This window comes from Oncorhynchus masou, chromosome 6 (genome assembly GCF_036934945.1).
Source record: "Oncorhynchus masou masou isolate Uvic2021 chromosome 6, UVic_Omas_1.1, whole genome shotgun sequence".
Classification (NCBI taxonomy): Eukaryota; Metazoa; Chordata; class Actinopteri; order Salmoniformes; family Salmonidae; genus Oncorhynchus; species Oncorhynchus masou.
The window spans coordinates 36,983,603-36,997,832 of NC_088217.1; the positions used below are offsets into that span (position 1 = coordinate 36,983,603).

The 14,230-nt window shown below is 46.4% G+C and overlaps 1 protein-coding gene across 6 annotated transcripts in view; it reads right to left on the reverse strand.

Moving 5' to 3' along the window:
- foxp4 (forkhead box P4) overlaps positions 1–14,230 on the reverse strand; it is a 200,783-nt gene that overhangs the window by 60,938 nt on the left and 125,615 nt on the right. For 4 of the 6 annotated variants that reach the window (XM_064968596.1, XM_064968593.1, XM_064968594.1 and 1 more), the window contains 2 exons: positions 12,601–12,723; positions 4,866–4,958 (listed from right to left, as the gene is read on the reverse strand). In XM_064968596.1, coding sequence (XP_064824668.1) covers positions 4,866–4,958; positions 12,601–12,723 — 216 coding nt within the window. The remainder of the gene's footprint in view (positions 1–4,865; positions 4,959–12,600; positions 12,724–14,230) is intronic. The other 2 variants (XM_064968599.1, XM_064968595.1) reach the window with 1 other exon arrangement.

The following is a 14,230-nucleotide window of genomic DNA, read 5'->3' on the forward strand; positions in this document are numbered from 1 at the left end:
AGTTTCCGGATTTGACCATATTAATGACCTAAGGCTCGTATTTCTGTGTGTTATTATGTTATAATTAAGTCTATGATTTGATATTTGATAGAGCAGTCTGACTGAGCGGTGGTAGGCAGCAGAAGGCTCGTATGTAACGGCTTTCTTCTGTTGAAGGAGGAGCGGACCAAAATGCAGCGTGGTACTTTTGAGACATATTTATTGAAGAACGAAAAAACACGAACAATACAAAAACAACAAAAACGGAAACGTGAAAACCTAAACAGTCCTATCTGGTGAAGACACAGAGACAGGAACAATCACCCACGAAAACACTCACAGAATATGGCTGCCTAAATATGGTTCCCAATCAGAGACAACGATAATCACCTGACTGATTGAGAACCGCCTCAGGCAGCCATAGACTATGCTATACACCCCACACAACCCCAAGACGAAACACACCACAAATAAACCCATGTCACACCCTGGCCTGACTCAATAAATAAAGATAAATATAATATATTTCGACCAGGGCGTGACAGAACCCCCCCCCCAATTAAGGTGCGGACTCCCGGACGCACATCAAAACAATATGGAGGGTCCGGGTGGGCGTCTGTCCATGGTGGCGGCTCCGGCGTGGAACGTGGAACCCACTCTATAAATGTCTTAGTCCCCCCTCCTCGCGTCCTAGGATAGTCCACCTTCGCTGCCGACCATGGCCTAGTAGTCCTCACCCAGAACCCCACTGGACTGAGGGGCAGCTCGGGACTGAGGGGCAGCTCGGGACTGAGGGGCAGCTCGGGACTGAGGGGCAGCTCGGGACTGAGGGGCAACTCGGGACTGAGGGGCAGCTCGGGACTGAGAGGAAGCCCGTGACTGAGAGGAAGCTCAGCCAGGTATTTGGATCCGGCAGATCCTGGCTGGTTGACGGTTCTGGCCGATCCTGGCTGACTGGCAGATCTGGAAGAGTCTGGTTGACTGGCAGATCTGGAAGAATCTGGTTGACTGGCAGATCTGGAAGAATCTGGTTGACTGGCAGATCTGGAAGAGTCTGGCTGACTGGCAGATCTGGAAGAGTCTGGCTGACTGGCGGATCTGGAAGAGTCTGGCTGACCGGCGGATCTGGAAGAGTCTGGCTGACCGGCGGATCTGGAAGAGTCTGGCTGACTGGCGGATCTGGAAGAGTCTGGCTGACTGGCGGATCTGGAAGAGTCTGGCTGACCGGCAGATCTGGAAGAGTCTGGCTGACTGGCAGATCTGGAAGAGTCTGGCTGACTGACGGATCTGGCTGCTCCATGCTGACTGGCGGCTCTGGCTGCTCCATGTAGACTGACAGCTCTGGCGGCTTCTTGCAGACTGACAGCTCTGGCTGCTCCATGCAGACTGACAACTCCTTGCAGACTGACAGCTCCTTGCAGACTGACAGCTCCATGCAGACTGACAGCTCCATGCAGACTGGTATCTCCGGCTGCTCCATGCAGACTGACAGCTCTGGCTGTTCCATGAAGACTGACATCTCTGGCTGCTCCATGTAGACTGACAGCTCTGGCTGCTCCATGTAGACTGACAGCTCTGGCTGCTCCATGTAGACTGACAGCTCTGGCTGCTCCATGTAGACTGACAGCTCTGGCTGCTCCATGCAGACTGACAGCTCGGGCTGTGCTAAACAGGCGGGAGACTCCATCAGCGCTGTAAAGGAGGAAGGCTCTGGCTGCGCTAAACATGCGGGAGACTCCAGCAGCGCAGGAGAGGAGAAAGGCTCCGACAGCGCTGAACAGGCGGGAGGCTCCGGCAGCGCAGGAGAGGAGAAAGGCTCCAGTAGCGCCGAACAGGCGGGAGGCTCCGGCAGCACAGGAGAGGAGAAAGGCTCCGGTAGCGCTGAACAGGCGGGAGGCTCCGGCAGCGCAGGAGAGGAGAAAGGCTCCGGTAGCGCTGGAGAGGCGAGGCGCACTGTAGGCCTGATGCGTGGTGCTGGCACTGGTGGTACTGGGCCGAGGACACACACAGGAAGCCTGGTGCGGGGAGCTGCCACCGGAGGACTGGTGTGTGGATGTGGCACTGGATAGACCGGACCGTGCAGGCGCACTGGAGCTCTTGAGCACAGAGCCTGCCCAACTTTACCTGGCTCGATGCCCACTCTAGCCCGGCCAATACGAGGAGCTGGTATGTACCGCACCGGGCTATGCACCCGCACTGGAGACACCGTGCGCTCCACAGCATAACACGGTGCCTGCCCGGTCTCTTTAGCCCCCCGGTAAGCACAGGAAGTTTGCGCAGGTCTCCTACCTGGCGTAGCCATACTCCCTGTGAGCCCCCCCAAGAAATTTTTGGGGCTGACTCTCGGGCTTCCTTCTGTGCCGCCGTGCTTGCTTCGCCATCTCCATTCTTCTATAACCTTCTTCGCACTGCTCCAGTGAATCCCAGGCGGGCTCCGGCACTCTCCCTGGGTCGACCGCCCACCTGTCTATTTCCTCCCAAGTAGTGTAGTCCCGATATTGTTGCTCCTGCTGCCGCTGTTGCTTCTCCTCATACCAAAGCCTCTCAGTTCTCGCCACCTCAAGTTCTTCTTTGGGGCGGCGATATTCTCCAGGCTGATCCCAGGGTCCTTCTCCAAACAATTCATCCTCCCATGTCCATTCCTCCTTTCGCTGCACCTGCTGCCTGTTACCACGCCGCTTGGTCCTGTTGTGGTGGGTGATTCTGTAACGGCTTTCTTCTGTTGAAGGAGGAGCGGACCAAAATGCAGCGTGGTACTTATGAGACATATTTATTGAAGAACACGAACAATACAAAAACAACAAAAACGGAAATGTGAAAACCTAAACAGTCCTATCTGGTGAAGACACAGAGACAGGAACAATCACCCACGAAAACACTCACAGAATATGGCTGCCTAAATATGGTTCCCAATCAGAGACAACGATAATCACCTGACTCTGATTGAGAACCGCCTCAGGCAGCCATAGACTATGCTATACACCCCACACAACCCCAAGACGAAACACACCACAAATAAACCCATGTCACACCCTGGCCTGACCCAATAAATGAAGATAAACATAATAAATATAGACCAGGACGTGACATCGTAAGCATTCATTCAAACAGCACTTCAGTGTGTTTGCCAGCAGCTCTTCCCTGTGCTTCAAGTATTTAGCTGTTTATGACTTCAAACCTATCAACACCCGAGATTAGGCTGGTGTAACTGATGTGAAATGGCTAGCTAGTTAGCAGGGTGTGCGCTAATAGCATTTCAATCGGTGACGTCACTCGCTCTGAGACCTTGAAGTAGTTGTTCCCCTTGCTCTGCAAGAGCCGTGGCTTTGGTGGAGCGATGGGTAATGATGCTTCGAGTGTGGTTGTTGTCGATGTGTTCCTGGTTCGAGCCCAGATAGGGGCGAGGAGAGGGAACGGAAGCTATATACTGTTACACTGGCAATACTAAAGTACCTATAAGAACATCCAATAGTCAAAGGTATATAAAATACAAATGTTAGAGAGAGAAATAGTCCTATAATTCCTATAATAACAAAACCTAAAACTTCTTACCTGGGAATATTGAAGACTCATGTTAAAAGGAACCACCAGCTTTCATATGTTGTCATGTTCTGAGCAAGGAACTGAAACGTTAGCTTTTTTACATGGCACATATTGCACTTTTACTTTCTTCTCCAACACTTTGTTCTGTATTATTTAAATCAAATTGAACATGTTTCATTATTTATTTGAGGCTAAATTGATTGTTATTGATGTATTATATTAAGTTAAAATAAAAGTGTTCATTCAGTATTGTTGTAATTGTCATTAATACAAATAAATAAATAAATAAATAAAATCAGCCGATTAATCGGTATCGGCTTTTTTGGTCCTCCAATAATCGGTATCGGCGTTGAAAAATCATAATTGGTCAACCTCTAGTACCCGCTTTAAGTTACAGTTTCAGACAGTGGTCAAGAAGACTACTGTGGCTATTTGATCATAATGTAGGCCTAACAGAGTGGCCTTTCATGAAAAATAAACATTCTATTACACTTTTGAAAAAAACAAACATGTAGGGCTTGACATGAACCTGTTAATCCACTTGTCCTTCAGACAAGGAGGTGACTGAAAATGTTGTGTTGTTTGATGCAAAATAAAATACATTACTATACCAATACCATTATTACAGAGAATCCGAATTGAACCAACACCACCCTCCCAACATAACCTCTATGACAGTAATGTGGTGTGATTGATGTGGATGCTCTTTGTTGTTACGTGTCGTGATGCTACTTGATCCCCCATGATCCCTGTTAGTGTGATTAAACCTTGCGGAGGTGTGTGTTAGCACCGTTCTCACCGACTGCGGTGGTTAATTGACATATAAAAGTGTCAGACCCCTCTTATAGTGAGGCTACAACAGGATTTTACTTATTGCTTCACACACACACACACACACACACACACTTGCATGCATTTACACGCCATGTAAATAAATACTTATGCTGCATTAAGACAGAGCTCTCTGTGAGTAGGGTTTGGCATGGCGTGTTAGCAGAGAGAAATGTAAAGCCACATTCCATCACTACCATAATCCCTGTTTGGAAACGCAGAGTACACAACACAAAAATACAATAAGAGGACAGGAGGAAAGGAGAGAATGATAGGATAAGAGGACAGGAGGAAAGGAGAGAATGATAGGATAAGAGGACAGGAGGAAAGGAGAGAATGATAGGATAAGAGGACAGGGGATCGAGTAGGAGAGGTGAACACTCTGGCCCAGTGCAAACGCTCACCTCCTTGGGCCCTTATCCACAATCCCCTAACTCACGTGTTGGCCACTTCAACTGTGTACGCGTGTGCTTGTGAGTGCACTTGATAACACCACTCAGTAGGGGTCTCACCTCTTTGGCTGCCTGCTTCCCAGCCTGCTGCTGCTGCTGAGTCAGAAGCTGAAGATGCAGCTGCTCCTGCTGCTTCTTATAGTACTCCTGTAGCTGGGGAGGGGAGGAAGGAGGGAAAAGAGGAGGGAAATGTATCAAAAGCCTCCTGTGACAGCAAACCCCTGGCCTAGCTGCAATAACACAAGGTACAATAGAGAGCAGTAAGACTGAGAAGGCATGTGTGTTTATGTGATGTATAATCAGTTTCCACAACAACTAAAGCAGGTAGACAACATGTTATTGTAATGTGTATAATGTGTATAGGTGTATAATGTGTATAAGGTGTGCAGGTATAAAATGTGTATAAGGTGTATAAGGTGTATAATGTGTATAATGTGTATAATGTGTATAATGTGTATAAGTGTATAATGTGTATAGGTGTATAATGTGTATAAGGTGTATAATGTGTATAATGTGTATAGGTGTAAAATGTGTATAGGTGTATAATGTGTATAGGTGTATAATGTGTATAAGTGTATAATGTGTATAAGTGTATAATGTGTGTAGGTATATAATGTGTAGAGGTGTATAATGTGTGCAGGTGTATAATGTGTATAAGTGTATAATGTGTATAGGTGTATAATGTGTACAAGTGTATAATGTGTATAAGTGTATAATGTGTATAAGTGTATAATGTGTATAAGTGTGTAGGTGTATAATGCATATAAGTGTATAATGTGTATAAGTGTATAATGTGTATAGGTGTATAATGTGTATAAGTGTATAATGTGTGTAGGTATATAATGTGTAGAGGTGTATAATGTGTATAAGTGTATAATGTGTATAGGTGTGTAATGTGTATAAGTGTATAATGTGTGTAGGTATATAATGTGTATAGGTGTATAATGTGTGCAGGTGTATAATGTGTATAAGTGTATAATGTGTATAGGTGTATAATGTGTATAAGTGTATAATGTGTATAAGTGTATAATGTGTATAAGTGTATAATGTGTATAAGTGTGTAGGTGTATAATGCATATAAGTGTATAATGTGTATAAGTGTATAATGTGTATAAGTGTATAATGTGTATAAGTGTATAAGTGTATAATGTGTGTAGGTGTATAATGCATATAAGTGTATAATGTGTATAAGTGTATAATGTGTATAGGTGTATAATGTGTATAAGTGTATAATGTGTATAGGTGTATAATGTGTATAAGTGTATAAGTGTATAATGTGTATAGGTGTATAATGTGTGTAGGTGTATAATGCATATAAGTGTATAATGTGTATAGGTGTATAATGTGTATAAGTGTATAAGTGTATAATGTGTATAGGTGTATAATGTGTATAATGTGTATAGGTGTATAATGTGTATAGGTGTATAATGTGTATAGGTGTATAATGTGTATAGGTGTATAATGTGTATAGGTGTATAATGTGTGCAGGGAGTGAACCTGCTAGAGAAGCATTATCACCAGGTAAAATAGGTAGATAAACCAGTTAGCAAATACACACGTCTTTCTAGATAAATGTTGATTCTCACGTGGTAAAAGGATGAAGGAGTTAGAGAGAAGTGCAAACATGACCCAACAGGAGTGTTCTGTCCCTCTAGAGACAGATGTGCAAACATAACCCAACAGGGGTGTTCTGTCACTCTAGAGAGAGATGTGCAAACATGACCCAACAGGGGTGTTCTGTCCCTCTAGAGACAGATGTGCAAACATGACCCAACAGGGGTGTTCTGTCCCTCTAGAGACAGATGTGCAAACATGACCCAACAGGGGTGTTCTGTCCCTCTAGGGAGAGAATTGCAAACATGACCCAACAGGGGTGTTCTGTCCCTCTAGAGACAGATGTGCAAACATGACCCAACAGGGGTGTTCTGTCCCTCTAGAGACAGATGTGCAAACATGACTCAAAAGGGGTGTTCTGTCCCTCTAGAGACAGATGTGCAAACATGACTCAAAAGGGGTGTTCTGTCCCTCTAGAGACAGATGTGCAAACATGACCCAACAGGGGTGTTCTGTCCCTCTAGGGAGAGAAGTGCAAACATGACCCAACAGGAGTGTTCTGTCCCTCTAGGGAGAGAAGTGCAAACATGACCCAACAGGGGTGTTCTGTCCCTCTAGAGACAAATGTGTTGCTGAAGCCATGGAGAGACACACGTAGATGTTTTTGTTTGACTTTCTTCCTTTAATAAAAGTTATTTAATGTTCACCTGAAACACCTGGACAGCCCCGTAAATCTCGGTGCCCTACAGTAGCTGGCATGGAAAAGGCGTCGCCATAGCACAAGAGACACACTGATATTTATGGGCTGCTTGCTTATCGGGTTGGGGGAGGAGGGACGTGTTCTGCTGTGGCCATTTTGAAGGAGAATCAAGGTGTATCAGCCTGATCTCTAGAAATAAACTTTCAGGTCGGTTGTTTGAAAAGGTCCTGAGAGCGATATATCCTCAGCGCTAAAATGAAACAAAAAAACATCGCCCAACACTGGGAGCGAACTCGAGATGCTGGGAGAGCGTTGCTCACACCACTGCGCCACCGCCGTTCACAATGCTTAGCAAGCCGTGTGGATACTGATGATACTTGATGGTCCTTGCGCATCGTTTTTCATTACTTGGTTTTAAGGCTTCCCCAAACCATAGCCCTAACCTTAACCACTCAGAGTGAATGCCTAAACTGTTAACCTGCGAGTTGTTTCTGTTTAATCCTGTAACCACGCAGAATTAAATAGACGTTCATCCATAACACGTCACATTTTGAAAGGAAGCTATGAAATCTTGTTGATCTTTATAGTCTGAAGTGAACAACTCGCCTAGTAACTGTAAAACGTAAAGTCATATGGTTTCAACCAGCCTGTGTTTCAGATCAGAGAAGATGAGGGAAGACAATAACAGGGAGTCACATTGGACTTCTACTGGCTGGTACTGTTACTACTGACAAGACACAGCCTGTTTCTGTTTGTCTGACTAACTAATCAATCATTTACCAAGGACACTCCATGAAGATAAGCATCTCCCTGTGCTCTGACAGCCTGTTGCGACAACAGGGGAATGTGTGTTTCTCTTTCTATTCCTCTGATTCTGTCCATTTCTCTTATTTATTCTTTGTCCCTCCCATTTTTCCCTCTGTCCCACCTCCCTGTCTTTCCATACTCCATAGGCAGAGTTAATCTCTCCTCTCCAGGTCAGTGGCTGCCTCCCTTTCACAGAAACACTCACGCATGCACACACAAGCTAGGCTGGTGCTGGAGAATTGTAAGAATAATTAAGTGATAATTAAGGTATTTTTTATGATGTGATTCAGTGGCTCTGTAGCATTAAGAGAGCCACTCACCTTGCCAGCCTATTACCAGCCTATTACCGTGACCTTGCCTTGACTAACACACCGAGAAAGAAACCAGATCAGCTGTGGTGTAATTAAAGGTTAAAGGAAAAGTCAAGGTTAAAACACCACACACACACACACACACACACACACACACACACACCTTGCCTTGACTAACACACCGAGAAAGAAACCAGATCAGCTGTGGTGTAATTAAAGGTTAAAGGAAAAGGCAAGGTTAAAACACCACACACACACACACACACACACACACACTGCAAAGTCTTCATGGGGATATGAAATGTAATGATCCGATGACTGATGTGGTCTGTGATTGCTGCATGTGGTGTGTGTGTGTGTGTGTGTGTGTGCTGATTTGTGGCTGATTTGCTGATATAGACTAGGTGGCAGTCATGGTGTGGTTAATTAAGTGGGAGAGTTGTGTTAAACTCAAGTGGTTTTAAAAGCAGAGGTAAAATGGCCTTACACAAGTGTGTGTGTGTGTGCGTGTGTGTGTGTAAGTGTTTCACCCCCACCGCGTCTCTCCTCGTTAGAGTAAAAAGACCTGTGCAAGCTCTTCTTAACTATCTCATTCCCAGAGAGACAGCATATTTCCATTACCATCCATTTTGTCAGATCTTCCCACTGCAATTTATAATGGCCAAAAGAAACAATTCCTTATTAAATCTACTGTCTGTTCAAGCCCTGGGCATATGTGTGTGTTCAATTTATCTGTTGTAGCCCTGCCTCTGTCAGAACTACTGTTCTGTCTACACACTTTTAATACCTGCCTATTCAACACGTACAGGAGAGGAAGTGGGTGTACAGTCCATTCTGAAAGTATTCAGACACCTTGACTTTTTCCACATGTTGTTACGTTACAGCCTTATTTTAGAATGAATAAAATACAATCCTCTTCAATCTACCCACAATACCCCATAATGACAAAGCAAAAACAGGGTTAGACATTATTGCAAATGTATTAAAATCAAAACCTGAAATATCACATACATATCCAGACCCTTTACTCAGTACCTTGTTTAGAAAAATGGGAGAAACTACCCAAATGCAGGTGTGCCAAGCTTGCAGCGTCATACCCAAGAAGACTCGAGGCTGCCTTGAGTATGACGCTACAAGCTTGGCACACCTGCATTTGGGGACTTTCTACCATTGTTCTCAACAAAGTATTTTCCCCAGTCTGTGGTTATGAGATCTCTGGAGCAGGTTTTCATCAAGAATCTCTCGATCCTGACTAGTCTCCCAGTCCCTGCCACTGAAAAACATCCCCACAGCATGATGCTGCCACCACCATGCTTCACAGTAGGGATGGTGCCAGGTTTCCTCCAGACGTGACGCTTGGCATTCAGGCCAAATAGTTCAATCTTTGTTTCATCAGACCAGAGAATCTTGTTTCTCATGGTCTGAGAGTCCTTTAGGTGCCTTTTCGCAAACTCCAAGTTGGCTGTCATGTGCCTTTTACTGAGGAGTGGCTTCCATCTGGCAACTCTACCATAAAGGCCTGATTGGTGGTGTGCTGCAGAGATGGTTGTCCTTCTGGAAGGTTCTCCCATTTCCACAGAGGAACTCTGGAGCTCTGTCAGAGTGACCATCGGTTTCTTGGTCACATCCCTGACCAAGGCCCTTCTCCCCTGATAGGTCAGTTTGGCCGGGCAGCCAGCTCTAGGAAGAGTCTTGGAGGTTCCAAACTTCTTCCATTTAAGAATGATGCAGGCCACTGTGTTCTTGGGGACTTTCAATGCTGCATAATGTTTTTGGTACCCTGCCCCAGATCTGTGCATCGACACAATGCTGTCTTAGAGCTCTACAGACAATTCCTTCAACCTCATGGCTTGGTTTTTGCTCTGAGATGCCCTGTCAACTTTGGGACCTTATATAGACAGCTGTGTGCCTTTCCAAATCATGTCCAATCAATTGAGTTTACCACAGGTGGACTCCAATCAAGTTGTAGAAACATCTCAAAGATGATCAATGGAAACAGGATGCATTAAAAAAAACTGTTTTCACTATGTCATTATGCGGTATTGTGTGTACATTGATGAGTGTAAAAAATTATGTAATCCATTTTAGAATAAGGATGTAACGTAACAAAATGTAGAAAAAGTCAAGGGGTGTGACTATTTTTGCACATATTATTATATTACTTATGATTACTTATTATAATAAAAACATTAAAATTATAATAAAGTATTTGTCATGCCCTGATCTGTTTCATCTGTCTTTGTGATTGTCTCCACCCATCTCCAGGTGTCACCTGTTTTCCCCATTAGTCCCTGGTATATTTATCCCTGTGTTTCCTGTCTCTGTAACAGTTCGTCTTGTTTTGCCAAGTCAACCAGCGTTTTTCCTAGCTCCTTTTTTCCCCAGTCTCTGTTTTTTCCTAGCCCTCCTGGCCCTAGCCCTCCTGGCCCTAGCCCTCCTGGCCCTAGCCCTCCTGGCACCTAGCCCTCCTGGCACTAGCCCTCCTGGCCCTAGCCCTCCTGGCCCTAGCCCTCCTGGCACTAGCCCTCCTGGCCCTAGCCCTCCTGGCCCTAGCCCTCCTGGCACTAGCCCTCCTGGCCCTAGCCCTCCTGGCCCTAGCCCTCCTGGCCCCCTCCTGGCACTAGCCCTCCTGGCCCTGGCCCTAGCCCTCCTGGCCCTAGCCCTCCTGGCCCTAGCCCTCCTGGCCCTAGCCCTCCTGGCCCTAGCCCTCCTGGCACTAGCCCTCCTGGCCCTGCCCTCCTGGCCCTAGCCCTCCTGGCCCTAGCCCTCCTGTCTGCCCTCCTAGCCCTAGCCCTCCTGGCCCTAGCCCTCCTGGCCCTAGCCCTCCTGGCACTAGCCCTCCTGGCACTAGCCCTCCTGGCCCTAGCCCTCCTGGTACTAGCCCTCCAGGCACTAGCCCTCCTGGCCCTAGCCCTCCTGGCCCTAGCCCTCCTGGCACTAGCCCTCCTGGCACTAGCCCTCCTGGCCCTAGCCCTCCTGGCCCTAGCCCTCCTGGCCCTAGCCCTCCTGGCCCTAGCCCTCCTGGCACTGCCCTCCTGGCCCTAGCCCTCCTAATATTTCAGGCCCTAACCCTCCTGGCCCTAGCCCTCCTGGCCCTAGCCCTCCTGGCACTAGCCCTCCTGGCACTAGCCCTCCTGGCCCTAGCCCTCCTGGCCCTAGCCCTCCTGGCCCTAGCCCTCCTGGTTGTGATCCTTGCATGCCCTGACGCCGAACCCGCCTGCCTGACCACTCTGCCTGTCCGGACCTCGAGCCTGCCTATCCCCTGGTACTGTTTGGACTCCGACCTGGTTTATGAACTCTCGCCTGTCCCTGACCTACCTTTGTCTAGCCATTTTGTTATAATAAATATTGGAGCTCAACCATTTGCCTCCTGTGTCTGCATTTGGGTTTCACCTTGTGCCCTTATAGTATTCAAACTTATTGTATCCCAACAATGGGACTGACATAGGCTTTAAGGGAACTCATACACTTCTGTAAGCGTCATTGAAGCTACAAAAATGTAGTTGTGTCAACCAAACAACCCAGCAGTTGTGTCAACCAAACAACCCAGCAGTTGTGTCAACCAAACAACCCAGCAGTTGTGTCAACCAAACAACCCAGCAGTTGGGACAACCAAACAACCCAGCAGTTGGGTCAACCAAACAACCCAGCAGTTGGGTCAACCAAACAACCCAGCAGTTGTGTCAACCAAACAACCCACCAGCTGGGTCAACCAAACAACCCACCAGTTGGGTCAACCAAACAACCCACCAGTTGGGTCAACCAAACAACCCAGCAGTTGGGTCAATCAAACAACTCATTTTAGAGTGTGTGTATTTGCGTGTGGTGTGTGTATGTGTATTTTTGTGAGTGTGTATGTGGACTAATTTGCGAAGGTGTGTGAGGTGAGAAGGTCGGGGGTGTGTTTGGTGCTAGCAATGACAGCGTTGTGTTAAATATTTGACAGTTGTGTTGTGTGTGGGTGTGTGATTGTGTGTTATGTGTGTGATGTGTGTTTAATATTTGACAGACTTGAGATGTTGCCTGCCAGGTAAGAGTGGTTGCCATGCTGAACCAAACAGAACAAACACACTCCCGCCTCGAACACACACCCAGATCATAGCACCTCATCACACACCCCTCACCAACCAACAACCAGGACATGTTAACTGGTGCCCAAAGACGGCTAACATAAGCTCTCGCTGGCTACGAAGTGTGTGTGTGGCTGAGTGTGTGGCTGGTGTTACATTGCTAAAATAAGCATTTGTAAGTGTTTGGCTATGCTCACTGATGGGGAGGTGCTCGAGGACTAAACAGGCTTTATAGAATTGGCAAGTGTGAGACTGTGTGTGTGTGTGTGTGCCAGAGGATGTCAGCACCTCAACATAGACACATCTAGACATGCTGGGCTGGGACTGAGCCCAGGAAGGAGTGTGTGTGTTACCTGCTGAAGCATAAGGGCCTGTTGTTGTTGCAGCAGGGCCTGTAGCTGAGGAGGAGACAGGATCTGCTGCATCTGTTGAGGACTGATCATCTGGGGGGTCAACATAGCCATGGACATTGGCACCTAGAAGGAGTGGACCACAGAGAGTTGCATATATAGCACACACACTCATTTGTATGTGCACACAAGCACACACGCACAAACACATCCTTGACACTTTGACACACACTGCTGGCATCGTGATAAAGTTGGCACTGTGTGTGTGAAATCAAAGAGAGATAAAACCTAGCGATGTAATCTCCCTATGGAATATAAAGTCTTATCTGCTCCAATAAACAGATGATTATGAGTCTCCATCCACACAATCAGGTCTTTGAGAGCAGAAAGGCACAACAAACAATCAGATCAGATGTTATCTGGGGAAAGGCTGGAGGCAGGCTGGGACACAGACACATTTGGCAGCAACGGGTGATGCGCCGCGCTAGCAGATTCTAAACACACACACACACACACACAGAGATTTGGCAGCGTGCAGTGATGCATCGGGATAGCAGATACGGCGCAATGCTAATCTGATTACAAACATACTGTGACTGAATGGAGACAAACTAACCGCTCAGAGAATAACACACCACTCACAGAGTAACAGAAAGCATTGGTGATATCCTCTGGCCAGGAGCTAACGCAAACAGCATCCACCTGTCGATTGAACACACATACAAGCACGTACTGCATGGTACGCACACACATCCACCTGATGATTAAGTGCTTTCCTCCTCAGTCAGTGAATTTGCCTTGAACACTACAGATTTCACAGCCGTCAAGTAAACTCCACAGTCAGCCCACAGAGAGAGAGAATAGGGGAGAGAAGAGAGAGAGAGTGAAGGAGAAAGAGACAGACAGATAGAAATAGACAGATTAAAAGAGAGAGCAAGACAAATCCATGCTGTTGTTGAGTCCTACACTCTTAGAATTAGTGGTGACTTCAGGAACCCTGGAGTTCCTCAAGGAACCATTGCTAGTCAAATGTTCATATTTACACCTTTGGTCAATTGCGGTGTTCTTGGAGGAACCTTTAATTGTTCAATGTAGCAACCTTCCTGGAGGAACCCTGGAGTGGAGGTGTGGCTTAGTAGGGGCGTGGCTTTAATTTATATATCTCTATGGGCCACCTGTTAGAGTCCATGTCATTCCTGTTCATCTGTTCTGTTGTATTGTCATCCCATGTTAAGGTTGAATACTGAGTTTTGTAGCTTTAATGAGTCTAACAGAGGTGTAGGAGTTCCTCAAGAGCCTATGCAAATCCCAAAGTTGGAATAGTTACCACTTTATTACTGTGTGTAATCAGCCATGTTAATATTATTAATATAGTAGAATATGTAATATGCATAAATGTTCAAGGAAGATATTAATTTAGCCAACTTAACATGGTGAACAGGAATGACATAAGCCACCCCTTCAATGATAGGCTGCTACCCCCCAATATATTATTAAAAAGGTTTAAATTGAGCCCTTCACATCACAAAAAGGTTCCGGGTTTTAACCTTCACACAGAAGTTCCTTGAAAAACCCTTTTCAGAGGGGTTTTGGCAACCCAGTGTGGCAACCCAAAAGGTTCTTCCAGGCACTT